This window comes from Syngnathoides biaculeatus, chromosome 10 (assembly GCF_019802595.1).
Source record: "Syngnathoides biaculeatus isolate LvHL_M chromosome 10, ASM1980259v1, whole genome shotgun sequence".
NCBI classification, from domain to species: domain Eukaryota; kingdom Metazoa; phylum Chordata; class Actinopteri; order Syngnathiformes; family Syngnathidae; genus Syngnathoides; species Syngnathoides biaculeatus.
The window spans coordinates 18,787,372-18,809,708 of record NC_084649.1 but is presented as its reverse complement, the minus strand read 5'-3'; the positions used below and the strand labels follow the sequence as shown (position 1 = coordinate 18,809,708).

General features: G+C 44.6%; 5 protein-coding genes across 6 annotated transcripts; 2 read left to right on the top strand and 3 right to left on the bottom strand.

The window, feature by feature from the left end:
• Positions 1-1,512: 1,512 nt before the first annotated feature.
• On the bottom strand, positions 1,513-3,887 carry LOC133507203 (ubiquinol-cytochrome-c reductase complex assembly factor 2). Its single transcript, XM_061832015.1, has 4 exons — positions 3,517-3,887; positions 3,007-3,081; positions 2,186-2,252; positions 1,513-2,102 (listed from the first exon to the last, which is right to left on the bottom strand). Exons 1-4 carry the CDS (start codon positions 3,652-3,654, stop codon positions 1,993-1,995), a joined length of 390 nt encoding a protein of 129 aa, XP_061687999.1. The 5' UTR covers positions 3,655-3,887; the 3' UTR covers positions 1,513-1,992.
• Positions 3,888-4,454: 567 nt separating this feature from the next.
• tomm6 (translocase of outer mitochondrial membrane 6 homolog (yeast)) lies at positions 4,455-6,542 on the top strand. The gene is made up of 3 exons (XM_061833344.1): positions 4,455-4,866; positions 6,143-6,262; positions 6,343-6,542. The coding sequence occupies exons 1-2, from the start codon at positions 4,763-4,765 to the stop codon at positions 6,237-6,239; spliced, it is 201 nt and encodes a 66-aa protein (XP_061689328.1). The 5' UTR covers positions 4,455-4,762; the 3' UTR covers positions 6,240-6,262; positions 6,343-6,542.
• A 23-nt stretch (positions 6,543-6,565) lies between these two features.
• On the top strand, positions 6,566-7,551 carry c10h1orf74 (chromosome 10 C1orf74 homolog). The gene has a single exon (XM_061833343.1). The coding sequence runs from the start codon at positions 6,570-6,572 to the stop codon at positions 7,362-7,364; it is 795 nt and encodes a 264-aa protein (XP_061689327.1). The 5' UTR covers positions 6,566-6,569; the 3' UTR covers positions 7,365-7,551.
• Positions 7,552-7,713: 162 nt separating this feature from the next.
• Positions 7,714-12,672, bottom strand: sirt4 (sirtuin 4). Its single transcript, XM_061833342.1, has 4 exons — positions 12,226-12,672; positions 10,961-11,439; positions 9,614-9,908; positions 7,714-9,534 (listed from the first exon to the last, which is right to left on the bottom strand). The coding sequence occupies exons 2-4, from the start codon at positions 11,437-11,439 to the stop codon at positions 9,382-9,384; spliced, it is 927 nt and encodes a 308-aa protein (XP_061689326.1). The 5' UTR covers positions 12,226-12,672; the 3' UTR covers positions 7,714-9,381.
• Positions 12,673-13,020: 348 nt separating this feature from the next.
• sxph (saxiphilin) lies at positions 13,021-21,984 on the bottom strand. Of its 2 annotated transcripts, none has more exons than XM_061832489.1 (17): positions 21,409-21,984; positions 21,088-21,251; positions 20,923-21,022; positions 20,668-20,844; positions 19,825-19,987; positions 19,675-19,739; positions 19,447-19,604; positions 18,776-18,962; positions 18,540-18,688; positions 16,827-16,923; positions 15,925-15,972; positions 15,671-15,856; positions 15,445-15,592; positions 15,183-15,265; positions 13,707-13,891; positions 13,326-13,512; positions 13,021-13,247 (listed from the first exon to the last, which is right to left on the bottom strand). In XM_061832489.1, the coding sequence occupies exons 1-17, from the start codon at positions 21,461-21,463 to the stop codon at positions 13,201-13,203; spliced, it is 2,199 nt and encodes a 732-aa protein (XP_061688473.1). In that variant the 5' UTR covers positions 21,464-21,984; the 3' UTR covers positions 13,021-13,200. The 2 variants fall into 2 exon arrangements, with proteins under 2 accessions (XP_061688473.1, XP_061688474.1); XM_061832490.1 differs by having other exon boundaries at positions 16,827-16,920.
• Between the last annotated feature and the right edge of the window lie 353 nt (positions 21,985-22,337).

The following is a 22,337-nucleotide window of genomic DNA, read 5'->3' as shown; positions in this document are numbered from 1 at the left end:
TGTTGACAAATGAATATTTGTACACAGTCAGAATGATACTTTGGAATTGCTTTATTTATTTTTACCGGCAGCTTTTTTTTTTTTTTTGCAGATCCCGGGAGCAGATTTTTGCTTCATAATTTCAGAGTGTAATCATACATACCGTAATTCCCGGCCTACAGAGCGCAGCTGGTTATAAGCCTCACTGAGTGCATTTGTAAAGGAAATACCATTTGGTACATACATACGCCGCAGCAGTGTAAAAGCCGCAAGTGCCCATATTGAAACCCACATTCAAACATATTTACAAAGAAACACAGTACACAGAAATAGTTTAATGCTAGTGCTAATGCTAACAAGGCCGGTTAAAATAAAACTTACCGGTAAATATCACTGAGACATGCCAGTAAAACAGCAGCAACATGCTAGCACAGTGCTAACAGGGCCAGTAAAAGTCAGATCCTTGGCACATATTTTCCACCGGTCTCATTCTCACATTTTCTACTCGAGTGCCCCCTTGCGGCCCTTAGAAAAATTGCACAAATTAGCCACATCACCCCATACACCGCAGGGTTGAAAGCGTGTGAAAAAAGTCACGGCTTGTAGGCCGGAAATGACGGTATTTGAAAGCTTCTTGGATGACAGCGCTTCATCGCATTTAATGAAGCCTCAGATTTGAAGTCCTTCCAAATGTGAAGCGGGAATCATAGACACTACTGAAATATATTATGGGTCAAGTTTTAAACTACACTTGCAGAAATGTTGTATACAAAATAAAATTGCATAGAAAATTGCTCTTCTATTGTCAGTGCCATCTTTGCATATTTGAATAAAGTGATTCATGATGATGAAAAGATTTGTCAATTGATTGTCCACGTCAACTTCAGAACACTTATTGCAAACCATATTACAAACATACAGAGCAGTAGTCTTATGTAATATACATTTCCATTGTAAATGTGGGGGGGGAAAAAACTACAGTATTTTCCACACTATAAGGCGCACCTAAGAGCCGTTAATTTTCCCAAAAGCCACTGCGCCTTATAATCAAGTGCGCCTTATATATGGATCAATCTTAAACCGCAACAGGTCTCGGAACTACGGTAAGCAACCGCCAACTCCATTTTCCCCTGGAGAAGAAGTAACACGTGGTGCATGCTGGGATATATGACAGCGCGAAGTGTGCCATTTCATTTCCATGCATTTGTGTAAAGACCACCAAATGGCTCCTATACTACGTCACTGGCTTTACCTCGGTGAAAAGAATAAACAGCTGTTTATTCATTTCGGGAGTGAACGGAGTTGTCAGAATGCAGGTTTGTAATCGATTAATAACACTTGACTGACTTATCCGACTGTTTTGTTGACATTCCCTTGAGCGCAGCGCCATTTAACGGATGTATAACGTAACCCCAGCTTCAACTGTAGCGTCCATTCTATGCACCTTATATATGAGAACAGTTTTGAAATAGGCCTTTCATTTAAAGTGCACCTTATAATGCGGAAAAAAATGTAAATATAGCAAATCCCAGATATGTGGTAAAAAAAAATCTATTTTAATAATTTCTAAAGTTTCTTCAGTGTGACATAACCTTTACAACCCAATAAAACAAAATGGACAATAAAGATAAAGTGTGAGTGAACTACAGTGCACTGTATTACAACTGGGATGTAGCATGGTTCAAAATTAATAAGTCAAACTCTTAAATGTGAGTCAGCGCACATCTGACACCATTTAAGATGCCTTTTTTAACCAATTTCGGCCAAGAGGTTCAACCTCAATTTAATTGACACATGACAAAATCTCCACAACATGTGGGGAAACTTTTTCTTTTCTAAATTAGTTCTTTTGTAAAACAGCACATTTTAAAATCTGATACATTTTGGTTGAAAAGCTTCGACATACTGTTAACTTGTACAGACTTAAAATATAACTCAAAATAAACCGCAACGACAGCAATAATCTTTATTTCTATACAAATGAGGGTGGGGCGGGGTGGAGTGCATAAAATACTATTTTTCTGGAGTTTTCTCTGGGACCTCCTCTGACGGTTTGGAGGAAAACCTCTCCGTTAATGTTTTCCACAAGCTCTTTTTTTCATCCTCGGACTGCTGCACGCTACCTGAAGAACGAGAAAAGCGAGCAAATGTTAATCCGAGCTGCACACGCCCGAGAAAGCAACTCCCGACTGTGACGCGACCTTACCCGACCACAGTAATTTACACTCTTCTGCTGTGACTCCAGTGAAGCTCGTGTCTCTCACGCGAGGAAACTGAGAGCGGACAAACCAAAATGCTTCGTGAGAGTCTACGTGATTAGCTCCACCGGTTTTGTTTTGTTTTTCAAGGCTTCCATAAATGGCAAAGAGAAAAGCTGGAAACGGTGTTAATCAAGATGTAGCAAAATGGTGCCCATTTATTGCTTGGTTCTCGGATACAATGTGGCTAAAGAAGCAGAATATTGTGCAAAATCTCTTTTAGTACAATTCAGAAAGTACAAAACGTCTTTAATAAATCAGTATTTTATGTGCTTTCTTTTTTAAAATGAACAACTGCAATAATTGAAGTGTTCTATGTGGTAACGATCCACTGTAATTTTTTTGACCATTGCTGGTCAGTGAACATTTACTGTCAGCTTTGACCACCACGGACTGTGGGGAATTTTTTTTTAATATGTGTCCACATATGAACAAATTAGAGGCTGAAAAACATACTGGAACCTTCAGACAGCCATTTCAACTTACAACGACCAGGGGATGTGAGCCAATGAAACAGAATTGTACAAAATCTAAAAGATTATCCTCACAAAGGGTTCCGTGAAAGCTGGAGCCTATCCCAGCTAGCTTCGGGCGAAAGGCAAACTACACCCTGAACTGGTCGCCAGTCAGTCCCAGGGCAGATATGGACACCATCACTAAGCGGGAATCGATCCCACGCTGCCCGCACCAAAGGAAGGCATGTGTACCAATACTGCACCTTACAAAGTTACAAAATTATTCACTTTTTAAAAAGTCAATATTTACTTACTCGCTGTTTGTACGTGTTTGCGTTAATTCTTGCCAGACTTTCGTATGCCTGATCGCACTTCTCTGGGTCTGGGATCTGGGAACGGCCCAAAAAAATAAAAATAAAAAAAGTTACACCGGGAACCATAATTAGGATAGTGAAACAGGAATTTAAAAAAAAATTTAAAGTGAAATCCTATAAATTAATTCATAAATAGGTAAGTACATAAACACTTGAGATTAGCAGTCAGGAATATAAAACGAATGGAAAAAAAAAAAAAAAGTCATCACTATCACAACACTGTTTACCCCGAACAATAAATCCCAATTAAGCGGAGAAAACTGTGGCGCAAACGAAACACACTAATATAGAAGTGATTACATACGTGATACGCAACGTTGCAAAATTAATTAATCGGAGTCAATGTGAACGGATGACAAGGAACAGGTCAGATGTTAATTGAAGGTCAAGCGCTCAATGAAGATTTTCACGTTAGCTTAGCTTAGCAGGGCTGCCCCCGTGTTTCCCTACCTGTGTGTTTTCACCCTCGCGAAATGCGGCTGCCACTCGCTGCCGAAGAAACGTCCCTAAATCTCGGTTTTTCTTGGTCTCGTCCCGTGGCCATTCCTCGCACAGTTTGAGGAAGCGACGGTATCGAGTGGCCGACATCGTCACGCGTACGCCGTGTACACGCCGATTGAATAATGACGCGATGTCGTTCCTTCTCGAGCCTCGTCGCTCGCCGTCGTGAATTATGGAACCGCTACTTCCGGTTGGTTCATCCTCGTTGCGGAGCGTCTTTCACCGGGAACGCTTGTTAGCATCATGAGAGGAACTGGGGCCAAAAAGAGCTCGCCCGGCTCGTCGAGCGTGACGGATTGGATCAGTTCGGCGTGCAGGTTCGCAACAGACAGAAATGATTTCAGAAGGTGAGTTAAAGTGGACACAATGAAGGAAGCGTTTTTTCTTTTAAACCATGTGTCACGTAGACTTTTCTTGCTAGCATTAGCAGAGGTTGGTCCTTGCCCTTGGATAAATTCAGTTTGTTGTGTTCTATTATCATTTGATTAAAAAAAAAAAAAGTTACACCGGGAACCATAATTAGGATAGTGAAACAGGAATTTAAAAAAAAATTTAAAGTGAAATCCTATAAATTAATTCATAAATAGGTAAGTACATAAACACTTGAGATTAGCAGTCAGGAATATAAAACGAATGGAAAAAAAAAAAAAAAGTCATCACTATCACAACACTGTTTACCCCGAACAATAAATCCCAATTAAGCGGAGAAAACTGTGGCGCAAACGAAACACACTAATATAGAAGTGATTACATACGTGATACGCAACGTTGCAAAATTAATTAATCGGAGTCAATGTGAACGGATGACAAGGAACAGGTCAGATGTTAATTGAAGGTCAAGCGCTCAATGAAGATTTTCACGTTAGCTTAGCTTAGCAGGGCTGCCCCCGTGTTTCCCTACCTGTGTGTTTTCACCCTCGCGAAATGCGGCTGCCACTCGCTGCCGAAGAAACGTCCCTAAATCTCGGTTTTTCTTGGTCTCGTCCCGTGGCCATTCCTCGCACAGTTTGAGGAAGCGACGGTATCGAGTGGCCGACATCGTCACGCGTACGCCGTGTACACGCCGATTGAATAATGACGCGATGTCGTTCCTTCTCGAGCCTCGTCGCTCGCCGTCGTGAATTATGGAACCGCTACTTCCGGTTGGTTCATCCTCGTTGCGGAGCGTCTTTCACCGGGAACGCTTGTTAGCATCATGAGAGGAACTGGGGCCAAAAAGAGCTCGCCCGGCTCGTCGAGCGTGACGGATTGGATCAGTTCGGCGTGCAGGTTCGCAACAGACAGAAATGATTTCAGAAGGTGAGTTAAAGTGGACACAATGAAGGAAGCGTTTTTTTTTTAAACCATGTGTCACGTAGCCTTTTCTTGCTAGCATTAGCAGAGGTTGGTCCTTGCCCTTGGATAAATTCAGTTTGTTGTGTTCTATTATCATTTGATTAAAAAAAAAAAAAAGTTTATGTTAACATCTGAGTAACCGTTTTTACGTTAATAAAATTTTATCCGTTTCTGCTCTCGACCTTGTACCTTTTAATCGCTTAGGACAGTCTTATCCAACGTGGGTTTTTTGGATGGGGGATGATCCAGGGTTTATATTTTACACTAGAAAAATCTCACATCATAGTGATACAACCCTACAAATATATCTCAGAAAGTACATGTATTGAAAGAATAATGAGCTTGTCACATATCACTTACCGTGATATCTGGACCTGTTTTCCAATGGATAGGTTTCCAACTACGCCGTCTTTGTGTGTCATGGTGGTCAAAGAACACAGGTGATAGGTGAAGCCTGAAGTATTTTTCTATCGTTTATTTAGTAAACCTATCCATAGGGATGAACTGATATTTTCGTATTTGACACCAGCATCTGAAAAGAAACTCTCGGCTGATCAGACAGAACTTTTAAACCAGGTAAAGCTTTGAGAACAGAAGTAGAATTTAAAAATTTCCAAAGAGATTCTGTTGATACTATGAACTCATTAGATTATTCGTTTTTGTTTGAATTTAGTGTGATAAAATGAAATAAAATATAGGTGGTAAATGTGAAAAGCAGTTGAAATAAGTTGTTCAGTATAAATAATGAGGTCATGGCTTTGGAAGCTCCTGATAGGTTAACAAACAGCACACCTGGGGGTGTATTTAAGGCCACAAAAAAACGTGCTTACTTGTTTGAAATCATGGAAAAATCAAAAGAAATTAGCCAAGAAATCAGAGAGAATCGTTGAGCTCCACGTGTGGTTCATCCTTGGGTGCAATTTCCAGATGCTTAAGGATGCCACGTTTTTGTTCTTTCAATTAACCGCAAGCATCAACATAATGGAACTGTGAAGCCATCACACTACTCAGGAAGAAGACGGGGTCTGTGTCTCAGAGATGAATGTATTTTGGTTTAAAATGTGTGAATAGACCCCAGAAAAAAAGCTAAAGACCTTGTGAAAAAGCTGGACGAAGCATCCATAAATAAACATAAAACAATCCAGATGGATGATGCTGACTTGGAAATAGCTCAATTTTTTTGCACAGCCTGTGGAAATGAGTCATTCGGTGCCAAAGTTTTAAATTTTTTGTTTTTCAGGAATCTTCTGGTCAACCTGGGGTTGTTTGCAGCTGGTGTTTGGATTGCGAGAAATCTCTCCGATTTTGACTTGATGGCGCCTCAGCCTGTCACGTAACTGTTGTCACATCCTGGCCGATGGTGAGATTAAATTTTTACTCCTTTTGAAATGTTCTAACTGAATCTATATTGATATTGTTTTCATCTTTGTTGTTTTCTAGGGGTCTTGGACTATGAAATAATCAAAGGATGTGAAGATATTTGTGTGTGTGTGAATCTTAGTTTGAAACGTGTCCTTTCTTTAATAATCATGACAGTCTTTTTTTTTTTATTTTTGCTTGACAGATTTGAGATCATGAAGCATCCTCTCGTTGCTTAGATTGTAAAGTTCTTCAATTGTGAAGAAACATTATCATAACAATTTCAATTGAGTGTGGTTTGTCAAGCTATGAGCACACCGGAGCTCTTCGTTGCCGCGGCTCGTCAATGTTTGTCCATCAGGAGAAAATCTCTCTCAGTCCCTCAATGTCTGGACGTTGCTGCTCAGCTCTCAGCTGTCGATTTGGCTTTGAAACCCACCCTGTTGTACGACGCCAACAGCGCCGGTGCGGACCAGGTGCATCGGTATTTACGCTTGTGTCAGTCTTCCCAGCTCGTGTCCGAATGCCTCGTCACGTTGGACTTGAACGGTAACAGCCTCGTGCTCAACCCGGTTGAGGTCCGCTCCAATCTCGAGCGGATGGTTCACGGCGGCGGGCCGGTGGTGATCGACGTCTGCCGCTCGCTGGACGAGCCCGCCGTCACAGAGCCGTTCCGAGCAGGCCTGAAGACCATCGCGCAAGATCTCATTTTTCTTCTCGAAGGGTTCGATGCGGGAAAGGAAGTCGATCAAGGAATCTACGTGGCAGAGAGGTCCGATGATTGGAATCTGAGTGCCGTATTTGGACTGCTACTGGGTTATCCCGCCACCTACTGGTTTGACCAGACCGACAGCTTTGAAAACTGCCTCGCTATGACCCCCTTGACGGTGACCACGGCATCCGCGACGTGGCAAGCGGACGACGCTACCGTCCGTAAATGTTGCCTGTACTCATTCAGCATCCCCGCGGTCCTCCAGAAGGAGACCCAGTCCCACCTGGAGGACTGGAAGCTCACCCTTGAAGAGAGATTCCAGCAGCAAAATACCCTAAAAGAGCTCACCGTTTGTCAGTCGGCAGTTACTCTCCCTTCAGTCTGTTTGTGACTCCATAAAAACCGCCAAAGCTGTTTCTCCTTGTTTAATCATACGCCACGACTACATTTGCAACAATGTTTAAAAATGGGACATGATCACGACATAAGTTGACTGAAATTTTGGGTTGAAGTGAATTATCATAGAGCTACGGTTATGGTTAACCTGATTCACATCTTGGCCATTTGAGTGAAAGTACATCTGTCAAATGGGTAAAAGATAAAATAAAAATCAAGACAAATATTTGTTGTTTCCATGTATTAAAATCACTGGTTGTCAATCTGTACACAAGCACAGTCAAACTCTCCCAAGTTGTCACCATCACAACAAACATTAAAATACAATATTTTATTAGGCTCCAGTATTTGTCCATCCATCCATCTTGTTTGCCGCTTATCCTCACTAGGGTCGCGGGGAGTGGTGGAGCCTATCCCAGCTGTCAAAGGGCAGGAGGCGGGGTAGACCCTGAACTGGTTGCCAGCCAGCCAATTCCAGGGCACTTAAGAGACAAACAGCCACACTCACGATCACACCTGGGGGCAATTTGTTTTTGGGTTGTGGGAGTGCTCGGAGGAAAAACCCATCCAGGCATGGGGAGAACATGCAAACTCCATACAGGCGGGGCCAGGATCGAACCCGGGTCCTCAGAACTGTGAGGCCAACGCTTTACTAGGTGATCACTGTGCCGCTTAGTCCAAAGTCATTTTATATTATGTGTAATATTTTAAGCGACTGTCACAATATGTAGTTTGAACAACAGTATGCCTGGATATAGGGAAAAACAAAATAACCATCTAGCCAGCCGTTTTCTTAGCCGCTTATCCTCACAAGGGTCGCGGGCCGCGCTGGAGCCTATCCCAGCTGTCAACGGGCAGGAGGCGGGGTTACACCCTGAACTGGTTACCAGCCAATCGCAAGGCACATAGAGACAAATGGCCGCAGTCACAATCACACCTCGGGGCAATTTAGACTGTCCAATTAGCGTTGCACGTTTTTGGGATGTGGGACGAAACCCACTCAGCTGCGGGGAGAACATGCAAAGTCCAACAAGCGAGGCCAGGATGTGAAACCCGGTCCTCAGAACTGTGAGGCCAACGCTGTAACCAGTTGCTCCACCGTGCTGCCACAAAATAATTTAGTCAAAATGTATTGCACATAACGGTTAAATAAAAATTGTACCTGTTTAAATGTATTGGACCTAAAAGATAGAACCATCTGAACCGTACTTAGCAGTAATTCTTTTGCATGCCACTTGAGGGAGCCCAATGGACCTTTCCGACCTGTCAATCACTCGTACAATAATAGCCAATCAGATAGCCGCATTGTCTTAACGCCGTATTCTTGCACTAGCAATGCTGGTTGTCAGTTGCGTGCGCTTGGAAAAGTTAGTTATCTTTCCAAGTAAAAAGTATTCGCCCTGCTTTACATGTGCAGCACGATTCCACTATTTTATCCTGTTGGATTTCAATATGAAGTTTGCGAGCCGTCAAACGTTTTTGCATCGATCGCCAACGTTTTGCTCGAACTCTGACATTGTGACCTGCTCGGTCCAAAATCTTAATTCCGTATACATATACATGAAATATTTGAGACCTCTCTGTAGAACTCTTGGAAGAGCCTGACCCATTTAGCAAAAAAAAAAAACATACCCCAATATTATCTGGAATACACGATAGAGAATCCACTTCAAACATGTTCTTGTTCAGTCGCCATTTTGGAAGCTTGTGGGACATGGCTAAGGGGGCGGAGCTTAAGCTTGCCATCGGAAAGGTCCATTTGGATTTTCTTATTAAAGTAAGATGCAAAATGAAAAACTGCTTTCTGTTAGATGCAATTGCACACCACTGTAAACTATAACCCAAAAAATAGCTCTCTAAATTATAACTAGTATAATCTATGAAAGACTGAATTAAATTGGAACACATTATCTTATGAACATACACATGTAATGTTGCATTATGGTGTGTTCCAGGTAGTGTGGTTGAGGTAGTTTTTCTCTTTACATCCAAGTTTGATATCATTTTTTGCATCAGAGAGGTTGAATGAGTGACAGCACTTCACCGCAGCGCCCCCTAACTTTCAGCTGGGCTAAATGATCTGCCCTCGTCGGCCCAATGTTCACAATAGCGACAGGTATTTTTCTATCTTTGGCCGCCAGTAAAAATCTGTATCCCGAGTACACCTGTGGAAGACCACGGATTAAATTACATCACCGGAAAAAAAGTTTTGTTTTTTTTTTTGCTTGAGTGAGTGACATTTACCTGCAGCGACGTCCCGATGGCGAGCACCGCGTCCGACTGGGCTAATTTGTCGTGCACGAACTGAACGGTGTCTTTGTTGACTGTGTCGCCGAAGAAGGTAACCTCAGGCTTCAGGATCCCTCCGCATTTTTGGCAGGAGGGAACCCTGAAGTGGAGCGCGAGCTCGTCCTCCAGGAAGACGTCACCGTCCGGAGCCGTGGCCCCGGCCTGGGGCCTCCAGTCCGGGTTGAGCGCCACGAAACGCCTCTGGAGCTCCTCCCTCGGCGAGATTCCGCCGCAGCCTAAACACACCACCCTGAGGATCAGAACATTTGCGTCGAGTCAATTTATTTATATCACGCCAATTCGGAGCAGAGGTAACTATGTCAAGGCATTTTACATATTGAAAACGACGCTCATAATTTATAAACTGGTGCCTTGAGTGAGTTTAGCGTGGTACGAGCCATCGTTCTGCTGAAGTTTTGCTTTAACTTGAACAAAAAATTGAAATGTGAGCGCCCAACTTCAGAACTGAGGCAGACATGCTAACCATTAGGTTGGTGTGGTCCTAAAGCTAAAAACCGTCATTTCCAGCCTGCGGTTTATGCGGTGATGCGGCTAATTTGTGCATTTTTTTTTCTAACAACAGCGTGAGACAGGTGGAATGTATGTGCCGAGGAAGTGACTTTTACTGGTCTGGCCCCATTAGTGCTACGCTAGCGTGTTAGTGCGGTGTCTCAGTGATTTTTACCGGTACGTTTTTTTTAACCGGCCCTGTTAGCGCGGTGTTAGCGTTAGCGCAGAGCTAGTGTTAGCGTTAAACTCTGTGTACCGTCTTTCTTTGTACATATCTCGTGTTTCGATGTGGGCACTTGCGGCTTTGACACAAATGTACCAAATGGTATCAATCCATCCATTTTCTTCACCGCTTATCCTCACAAGGGTCACAGGGAGTGCTGGAGCCTATCCCAGCTGTCAACGGGCAGGAGGCGGGGTACACCCTGAACTGGTCGCCAGCCAATCGCAGGGCACATTGAGACAAACAGCCACACTAACAATCACACCTAGGGGCAATTTAGAGTGTCCAATTAATGTTGCATGTTTTTGGAATGTGGGAGGAAACGGGAGTGCCCGGAGGAAACCCACGCAGGCACGAGGAGAACATGCAAACTCCACACAGACGGTTCCTGGATTGAACCCGGGACCTCAGAACGCTTTACCATCTGACCCACCGTGCCGGCCCCAAATGGTATTTCCTTTACAAATGTACAGAGTGAGGCTTATAACCAGGTGCGCCGGGAATTACGGTAAGTAAAAACAACCTCAAAAACAAGGATTATGACCATTTGTGACGTGACGCTCAGTTACCTGTGTGCACATCCGTGGAGCTCGGTGAGTCTTTTCTGTCCTGCCTTTGAATGAAGCGCATCCACATTCTGGGTGACGAGCCAGTGCAGCTTGCCCCGCCCCTCCCAACGCCGCAGAGCCTCGTGCGCCGCGTTGGGCTGATGCGAGGAGAACTGCGGCCACCCCAGAAAGTTCCTCGCCCAATAACGCTGACGAGACTTGGCGCTGCGGACAAACTCTATATGCTGCATGGGCCGTCTGTCGGTGCGGGCGTACAGGCCGACGCCTTCCGAACGGTAATCTGGGATGCCGGACTCCGTGGAGAGACCGGCGCCGCTGATGGCAAACAGGCGTGTGGCCCGGGAGACAAAGTCCTGGAGCAGCTCCAGGGACTGCACGTCTGTGGAGCCGCAGTCGGGGACGAAGAGCCCTGCGGGGGCTGAGGACGCCCTCCTGGATGATGTCGCGTGCAGCGGGCTGACTCTGTACGGCAATCTCATCTGCACCAAAGTGGGCACAAAAGCAATCAAAAAGGTTCATCGGGTCATAACAGAAATTCTCCCTTGCAAAGAACGATTAATATTACTCAGTTTTGATCGGCACTGTGAGGACGGTATGGTTATTACAACATTTTTATTATCCTGGCTGGAGTTTGCAGTAGCGTTTCAGAACAGTGATTCACAAACATTCATCACTCAAGAGTGCTGGAAATTATCCAATTTAATTTATTTGGTCACAAAAACAATAAAATGTACATGTTATGTTCTTACACGCAACATTATTTCTGTACATTTGGGTGTGCTGTGACTTTTTGCTATTCTGTTAGTCTTTTGTGTTTGTACGGGTGTGTTCTTTTTATCAGTGGTGAAAACGTTTTGTGTTGTTCCTGCTATTTTACCACCTTGAGGCACTTTGGGTGGCATTCTTGCTGAAGGAAAAGTCCCATAGCAAATACATTTTGATATATTGACCAAGTAAAACGTGCCTTGGCCCAGTTGAGGGTGTTTTGCCCACAGTAAATAATGCAACCAAACAAATACTTTTTCTTAAATCTCATTGAGATGTGCAAGTTTCTATGTAAAACGTACATACAAGGATTGAAGTAAATGTAACGAAATTAATAAACATATATTACACGGCCTGACATAGCTTCAGCTATGTTATGTACATCTCCCTGAATTTACGTGCAGTACACACCTTGAATGGGCAGAAATGTGAACAGTTTACCTAACACCCTCAGCTAATCAAGCAAACTTTCAAGAAGTAGACACCACAAACTACATTACCTTTAAAGGAGAGCGAAATGTATTAAGTCTCAAAAGGTGAGCGTTTGTTGCTTCTTGTATAACTTTCAGCCACTTCCGGATTTAAAAAAAAAATAACCCGGAACCATTTTAACGTTGACATTGAAGACAACCGGAAAACAATTGAGGTAAAACAATACATAGTCGCGCAATGTTTTCAAGGAACAAATTACATACAGTGTACTTATGCTAAAATACCCAAATAGGATTACGAAAAAAATGTATGCAAAAAATGCCCAAAATTTGATTACAAATAAATGAATTTTTTTTAAAAGGAAGAAAAATGAAACTTTTGGGCAAATTGGAACCCAAAATATATCAGTTGAAAAGATAAAAAAAAGGGTTCAATAATACGTATATAGTATCAAAACAATTTTGTTTTATAGTTTAAATGTGGGGGGCACATTGGATCAGCTGGAAAGCGTTGGCCTCACAGCTATGAGGGCCTGGGTTCAATCCCGGACCTGCTTGTGTGGAGTTTTTATGCTCCCCCCGTGCCTGCGTGGGTTTTCTCCGGGCACTCTGGTTTCCCCCCACATCCCAAAAACATGCAACATTAATTCGACACTCTAAATTGCCCCTAGGTGTGATTGTGCGTGTGGTTGTTTGTCTCTATGTGCCCTGCGATTGGCTGGCAACCAGTTCAGGGCATGCAGACCCCACAAAGGAAGGCCAGACAGATTAGAACATTGAAACTGAGAGGTGCTAATCGCTAGCCCAACATCCCCCCCCCCCCTCCCCAACAAGGTAAACATAGAGAAGTTATGATAGCGTCACTTCTACAGTACTCTTTAATACATCACATAATGAGTTTATGACAAGGAAAGTGGTACCAAGAGAAACCCGTATCTGCAACAAATCCTGTGATCCGTTGGAACTTTCGAATCAGCCTTTCATTAAAGTATTTGACACACAAACTGATTAATCAAAATTATTTGGACTGATTCTCAGTGGCCATTAAAGTGGACTGCACACATCTTGACTGCAGAAGTGTAAGATGTCTGCTGTAAAGGGGAAAAAAATGCATGTGCTTGTTACATTTTGCATAGTATTTCATGATACAAATGTGTTTGTATTAGTACCAGACTGGGTGCAGTTGAAGGCAGCTTCCACGCGGCTGTAAAACTCCTCTCCCAGAACGGAGCGCCAATCCGCGTGGCTCGTGTGGAGGAAACATCGGGTCACGTCTTTGAACAACAAATCGCTTTCGCCGTAGCGTCGAGATTCAAAGAGTTTAAACTCGGATCTTGGCTTGGCCGCCAGTGTTTCCTGAAAGTTTGAAACGCGTTCCCTAATAAAGATGATCATTGTTGTCTCAGCATGTTGTAGTGCGGTTTTACACTATTGAAAGCAACTGTAATAAACACAGGTGTTCCTAAAGTTATGGCTCTGGGGGTATGTCAGAATCTTATTTCCCCATACGGCATAAATCAAAATGAAAAATCGGTTGCCCGTATGCTCACTTCAGACTTGACGAGGAAGTTGTAAACCCGTGCCGTGAGCACCGGCCGGGTCATGACCGTGTTGGGCGGGATGACGCCCAAGTGACAGCTCTCCCACTCGGACAACGACGCCCGACGTCCGTCCCCGCACAGCAGCTCAAAGTCCGACGGCGTCCACCCTTCTGCCCAACCAGAGGAATTCAAACCTAAAGCAGAACATGCCAGAAAAGTAACGGTCCACATGGTGGTTTTAAAGTAACTGCATACAGTGGTGGTCTGAGGTACAAATATGATTGAATCCGTGATCACACACAGCTCAATTAACTGAAATCATCTTTCGCCATTGAAATGTATGAGAATGGCAGTAATCTGTTCCGCCCTCCCAAACAAACTTACAAAGAAAATGTTTTTAGCGAGACAAATAGCATTTTATGATGTTATACTGTAAAGAAAAATGAATCACACTGTGGCCATTCACATTGTACTGGTTATTCAGTGTGTACATTTTGGCCACCAAGGAGCAGTATAACACAGAAATAAGGATATACTGTACGAGTGGGGCTGCACAGTGGGTCAGCTGGTAAAGGATCGGCCTCACAGTTCTGAGGACCTGGGTTCGATCTCGGCCCAGCCTGTGTGGAATTTGCATGTTCTCCCCGTGCCTGCGTGGGTTTTCTCCGGGCACTCCGGTTTCCTCGCAACTCCCAAAAACATGCAACATTAATTGGACACTCTAAATTGCCCCTAGGTGTGATTGTGAGTGCAGCTATTTGTCTCCATGTGCCATGTGACTGGCTGGCAACCAGTTCAGGGTGTAGCCTGCCTCCTGCCCGTTGACAGCTGGGATAGGCTTCAGCACTCCCTGCGACCCTTGTGAGGATAAGTGGCAAAGAAAATTGATGGATGGATGTAGTAGAGCAGGGGTGTCAAACTCATTTTATCGTGCGGCACATTGGGAACTACAGTTACCCTCAGAGGTATGACTGAAACCATAAAAATCATTTATCGCCTCATACTGACACATGAAATTTTTGAATTACTTTTGGAATCAGAAATCACGGGTAATGGCTATTGTTGATGCGTGGTAACGTAAAAACACTTGCAATACCTCAACATTATGATACACACAGTTATGATACGACAATTTGAAATTTTGGTACAAATTTGAACAAGAATCACAGAAGTTGACATACATGATTTGCCTTCGCAAGCCACCGAAAATCATGTGGCGGGCCGGATCTGGCCCCCGGGCCTTGAGTTTGACACCTGTGTACTAGAGGCTCAGATTTTTGGGCCTCTCAGTTATGGCATTAGTTTTTCATTGCAGAGGATAAAGACTCTATGCCTGTGGGTGTTCTATTATTTGTATACATGTGGCTAAAAGTTTGTTTTGGATATCACTTGCCTAAAATGTCGCAAGAATGCGACAAATTAATGCATTATCGAACACAGCAAAATGTAAATTTCAATCATCCTGTCGTTCATTCATGATCTTACTGAGAATGTTGTCTTGAAGGTTGTGATTCTCAAGGAAGGCCACATCGCCATAGCTTTTGCCACTGGGATCTCCAACCAGACACCTACCAACAGAAAATAGTTTTAAGTTATACGAACATTTACAGCTCATACCTATCAATTCCCGTACACCAGAATTGACACACATGACGAGCTTTTTCACCCTTCTCCCAATGCATGTGAACTAACCTAAGAATATAAAAGAATGAAACACAACTGTCCTCATGTGAGCGACAACGCATACCTCAAAGCTCCCATGTTGCCATAGTAACGCTCATTGTGGTTGTCAGCGCAGCGTTTGGTTGTCGCCTCGCCCGTGCCCCCCAGACACACTTTACACAGATTCCCCCGAGAGCCGGGAAGGCATCCTTTCCAAAACACGGCGCCGTACACTGACAAGAGTGGAAAGGGTCGAGTTGAAAGGCAATTGTTTGCTACACGGACGGCGTGATCAACAAATTCTGCAGCACCTCGGTTTGGATCACAAGTTGCGTGGCCGCTGTCGTGCTGCCGGCTGAGCGTGTGCGCGTACGGCAGCAGCCACCCCGCGGGGCTGTGCATGTGGCCATGGCAGGAGCGACGACCCCCGAGGGTGCCCATGGCGATGAGCCTGTTGGACCGCTTGGCCACTGCCACGCCCACGACCGAAGGCAACACTGAGCAGAGTCGCAGGCAAGGTTTTTGGAGATGTCCGGAGTCCTTCAAGCTGCTCAGACTGTCTTACCTTCTGTCTTTTGCCCAGCAGATACTCCAGTTGCCATACATTCTCCATCTAAAGAAAACAGACAGCCACAATCCTTTTGACAAGTGCGAATTAGTCGATTCAAAGCATGTTTATGTAGGTCACAGGTGTCAAACTCAAGGCCCGGGGGGGGGTCAGATCCGGCCCGCCGGATGATTTTTATGCGGCCCGCGGAGGCAAATCATCCACATCAACTTCCACGATTCTCGTGAAAACCTATACGAAAATTTGTAATTGTCACGTATCATAAATGATAACGTTGAGATGTTGTAAGCATTTTTGTGTGCCCAAATATGAACAATGTTTGAAAAACCCCATGACACTTGATCTCGGATTCAAAATGAGTTGTCATGAAGAAGGGCGCGGCACCGCTCTGAGCAGTTTCATCTATGACACCTGTCGTCGGTCACAGCTGTTGCACATGAGGCACTGTGATTAGACCGTGTATTTAAGTTGGAGTTTTGTCACTGGCTTTGGCCAGTTTGTTGAGTGTGCTTTACCGCATCCAGGGTTACTCCGCCACTGTAGTCCAGTCCCGCTTTTGTTATGCTCTTTAGTTGTCTCAAAGTTATCAGACATTGTTTCTTGTTTTTTGGATCCTGCCTTCTTGGACTGTGTTGTCGTGCACAACTTTAGTTTACAACAAAACCCACTGAACATCATGCCTTTGACTAGGAGTCCTGCATTTGGGTCCGCCCCTGCACCGCTGGCTCATGACATGAGTTTATAAATTTCATGTGTAAATATGATGAGGCGATTAAAGATTATGGTTTTAGTCATAACGGCCCTTTGAGGTAAACCGTAACTACAATGTGGCCCGCGACAAAAATGAGTTTGACACCCCTGATGTAGGTTAACGATAGGAACAGGAAATACCAACATACCTTGACCATAATATTCCGTTACGACCGGAACCAGGCCACATTTTCCTGCAATATATACATGAGTTGCGTCTAGTGAGACCGCGTCCACCTCATCCTGCTGTGCACAGAATAGAATATATTCAGATTATAATAAGGCAGAGGATCTCAACTGCTGTCATCATGGGACCTGCATTTTCCTATTGTCGCTAAGTCCAGACATAGTTTTAGAGAAGCTATAAAGACAATGTTGTTTTCAAAATTAGAAACATAACCACAAATGCGGAAATTTTAAGAGTGCCTTTCGAAGCAAATTATTAAGAAGCTGAACAAGACATCATGTACATACTTTAAATGAATATAGTAAAATGAAATATTACTATTGCACAAAATGCAGCCAAACAATTTCATTTAAGACTGTCTCATAAAAGTGAATATGCATCTCAAGTCTATGTAAATATCCATCCGTCCATTCTCTTAGCCGCTTATCCTCATGAGGGTCGCGGGGGTATTGGAGCTTATCCCAGCTGTCAATGGGCAGGAAGTGGGGTACACCCTGAACTGGTTGCCAGCCAATCAGAGGGAACATAGAGACAAACAGCTGCACCCACAATCACACCATGGGGCAATTTAGAGTGTCCAATTAATGGTGCATGTTTTTGGGATGTGAGAGGACAAGCGGAGTGCCCGGAGAAAACCCACACAGGCACGGGGAGAACATGCAAACTCCACCCAGGCGGGGCCGGGATCGAATCCGGGTCCTCAGAACTGTGAGGCCGATCCTTTACCAGCTGAGTCACCGTGCCGCTTTTGTCAATGTCTTTTCATATTTTCTTATGGAACAACTGAAAAAATAACACTTTGCTTCTATGTAACGTTTGTAGAGTACAGCTTATACAGTAATTCAACACACAGCAACAAAAGTGAGTACAATTTTAAGTAAAAATATCCTGGGGGGCGGGGGGTGAACCATCCAAAGACAAACTGCAATAATGTTCCTGCCATGAAATTGAGTCAGAGGCAGAGAAAGTGCTTTGCTGAACAAAATCGTTTCTATTTTGTTTATTTTTTTTTTTTTCATTTCTCTTCCCGTCCTAAGAAAATACATGAAAGATATGTGTCTGACTGATGATGATTTAGACTTAGGTCTTCATTTCAGAAATATTCCACAACACCAGTTTACCACCTTCAGTTTGTGCTGATCTCAAAGCTATGTTTTCCTAGTTGAGATTCACGGCTGAGAATCACAGGAATGGACAGTATATGAGATGTGTCAGAAAAGTTCCTGGACTAATGTCACACGCGAGAGATATTTCGAGGCAATTTTCCCCCTTCACTGTGGCCAGACGATAAACTGGCACAGGTACGCGGATTTCCTTCAGCATCTGGTCCCTCACCATGACAACGTGCCTGCTCACAATCCACATTAGAAGCCTACTGTTCCTTACCAAGGAGAACACCACCATATTGGACCACCCTCCCCACTCACCCGAGCTGGATTCTATGCTTTTTATCTCTTTCCCAAGCGCAAGGAGGTCATCGAGGGGACCTGTTTTGAAGACTTGGACGACATCAAAACGGCTAAGAAGACAAGAGTTGTGGAGGATCTTTCCAGGAACGCATTATGGTATGGCAGAGAAGGCTAAGAAAGTGTCTCGGACTACATGTCTTATGTGACACTGATCTTTTTTCTATTTCTATTCTATTCTATTTGTGAAACACCGTGCGTGCTATTACCTTAATTTTCTTCACGCAGTCTCGCATGGAGGCCGCTCTAACACACACCAGCGGGTCTGACTCTATGTTCAGAGCCCACTGCTCGCATTTCGTCAGCTCCGCGTGGCTGATGCAGCACCACCGCACAACACTGTCCTCCAGCGAGCTTCCTGCACACAAAGACACAAAAACGTCAGTCAAGTCACGCACATGATCAACAAGTAACCACAACAGACACACCCCGATGGAGCAAGCACCTTCATGTCCGAGACCCTTGAGCAGTGTTATGTAACCCAGTCCCAACACCTGACTGAGGTCCACGCCATCCGGCAGAGCAGCTAGTTTGGCTGTGGCATCTTTGAAAAGGAGGTCTCTTTCCCCAAAAGAAGATGAGTCGAAGAGTTGGAAGCGATGCCTCTCACGGCCCTGACGGCCAAAAAGCGTCTATGAAATGTACAAAATAAATAGCATTAGAATCGCAAGAATTGAGACTATGTCACATTAACAGTAAGAGTCTTGCACATATACTGCTAAAAGTATGTAACCTTCTGCTTTAGCCTCCAACTCATCTCTCTACTCTTTCACGAACCTCCGGTGGGTGGCTAGACCCAAATGCAGGAGTCCAAGACGAGGAAATGATGTTAGGCGTAGGTTTTATTCAAAACTGAGGTCATACACGGTGTAAGCAGTCCGAGAAGGCAGAGGTACAGAAACGCTAGGCTAGGCAGGATCAAAAAGACATGCAGTGAGGTCTGATGACCAGGACATACTGTAAACTATGAACTAGGACTAAACTGAAGTGGCAGAGAAACACTGTGATGAGCATAGTAGTCAGATGACCCGCAGAAAATAGATGGACGGATAGACCAATAAAGTTTGCTAACCGTCCTTACACGAACAGGAGATTCATCACAGACATGCGGCATACCTGCAGCGTGAGAAGAAACTTGCGAGCCACCGTCCGAAAGCTCAATCGGGTGACCACGGCCGCTCCTGGACCTCGGCCCAGATTGCAGGTTTTGTAATGACTGAGTGGCGCTTGGGTGCCGTCTGTGCACAGTAACCTCAACTTGTCCCTTTCACTGTCTGGCAGAGCAAACACAATCCAAGGAAGTGTTGATTTCACGTTGGAAAGTAATATTTTAGGAACACTTACTTTCGATACTTTCAAGTGCCAAATGGTCCACGAATGCAACATCTCCCGCACCACTCTTGAGACATCTGTGCCACAGGAAAGACAGCATTATACACTTCTGCATCCTACCCTACACCCAAAGTCAAAGATCTTATCTTAAGTGATTGTGACCTGAGGGCTCCGTAGCTGTTGTAGAAAGGTTCGCTGTGAGACATCTCGCAGTGTAAATTTTTTTGTCGAACGTAAGACTTCTGGCCTCGGCACAGAGAACAGAGATGTGGCGCCACGGCAGCAGATCCGGGAACGCAGCTGGCATTGAAAAAGGCGCTCACGCCTGGCCGTGCAGGAAGAAAATAAGTAAAAGGTGTTAGTAAGGGACGGAGGTGGGAGCAGCACGAGGAAAAGAATCATTTGCACCGACAGGAAGTAAAAACGGAGGTTACCTGATGTTGGGACTGAATATTACTATCGCTATTCTGTATTAGTACTGGGATACATAATTTCCCACCAATCTAATACAAGCATGATTTATAGGCCTAGCTTGGAAGGGGGATGGACATTATTTCCTTGATCGACCAATTGAATTTGGAGTTTGTCATTTTCAAAACAAACAAACAAAAAACCATATTTTGTCATCCATTATTTGTTGAAAATTACTGCATGACTGAAATGATGTTGAAAGAAAAAAACAACATAAATCTTTGATTTTTAAGAAACCACCACACCTGAGGAAAAACAACCAATCAAGACACAAGGGGTGGCAGACAAAGTTTGCGGTGCACTTGCAGGTACAAACATAGAGGGCCTACACCAACAGCCTTGTGCTGACCTGTTACCATGGGATTCAGGAGCTTTGCTGCAGCTATAGGGGGATATCCCCGCCTTCAGAAAAAAAAAATGCCCATGCTTGGTTTGCCAACAACTGGACATTAGACTTGTAAAGAGAACCAGAGCGAAGGGACCTTCAGGGAGCTGAGAGAATTGGTGACCCCAGATTTAAAACACGTTCATCACCCTTTGCGAGCGGCCTCTCCTTCGACCAGCTCAGGTAATTGCGGGACAGCAGGAACCCAAGCGGAAGACTCCACCCGGCCGTCCATCGGAACCCACTGTGACAGCTCCTGAGACCCCGCAGGGACTTTACGGACAAGCTGCTGTTTTTCACCACAGCCACAGACAAAACGCAGCCTCCTGCAGGTCAGATGACATCAACACCGGATCAGATGGTTGAACGATGAGGATATGTCACAGAATTTAGCGGATATTTACCATCGCTGTACGTCTCCTTGGCGACAGCCGCGAGGCCGAATTCCTTCATCGCAGAGTAAACACCTCCCGCCTCTAGCGTCACCACATCTGCGCGATTAGCCTGAAAACACAAGTCGCTTGCTTACTGTTTGTTACTGCATTCGGGCGGGCGGTGGGCTGACTCACCGTGACCTTGTTGATGCAGTCAGTCAGGCTGAAGGCTCGGATGCAAGAAAGTCCGGGAAAAGCGTTCGCAGTGGCTGGAGGCGGCACGGCGAGCAGGGCTTTCCCCATTTCTGCACACTTCCTCTGCTCAGGATCGGACACTGTGCACCAACGCATCTTCTTAGCTGTTGTGCAAGGAAGAATTTGTGTCAGTTGTCATCTGTATTCATATCTAAAGGCCTCCAAAAAAAAAAAACTCAGTTGCCAAGCAAAGATTAGAAAAGAAAAAAGATTTTGAACACGGCAGCAAAACAATCTATCGATCTCGACGGCAATACTTACTTGAGGTGCAGCAGACAAAAATGAAATGCAGTAAGATGATGCAAATAAGTCTCATTGTGCCCTATTGTAGGTCGCCGTGTAACGAGTGTTCACTTTCTTAAACAAAAAGCCTTGAGTCTTGCATCACATGCCCAAAGAATTAGCGGCACAGGGCGTAACAGAGAAACAGAAACACAACCGAGCAACATCAGCCGCAGGGTAAATCCTGAAAGGGCTTTTTTCATACGAATGGAAACATTTAACGACTGTGGGAAACGGGACAACACCCATTTTTAAGCTTTTGGGGAATAGCGTGAGAAAGCTCGAAGTGAAATGGGCCTCATTTGCCAACAGTTGTTATGAACACAATTGACAGTCCAGTTTACACGTAGAGAATTTTGCATTTAACAATTCAGCAGTGTGCACACGGTGACTGCGCCACGGTTGCGCAAGACCCAAGATGGCGGCCCACGAGGAGCTTTGTGCTTTTCTGCTCCCACAATCAAAATCATGAATATTGAATGTCATTTAAATCAGCACCCATCCATTTTCTTTGTCGCTTATCCTCACGATGGTCACGGGCAGTGCTGGAGCCTATCCCAGCTGTCAACGGGCAGGAGGCGGGGTACACGCTGAACTGGTCGCCATAGAGACAAACAGCCGCACTCACAATCCCACCTGGGGGCAATTTAGAGTGTCCAATTAATGGTGCATGTTTTTGGGATGTGGGAGGACAAGCGGAGTGCCCGGAGAAAACCTACGCAGGCACGGGTAGAACATGCAAACTCCACATAGGGACGGTTGGGATTGAACCCGGGTCCTCACAACTGTGAGGCCAACGCTTTACCGGATGCTCCACCGTGCAGTCTAATCAGTATGTGATGTAATTTCATTTTACAATAATTGAGTTTGTGTTCAGTTGTCGACAACTGGCATTTTGATAGAGGAAG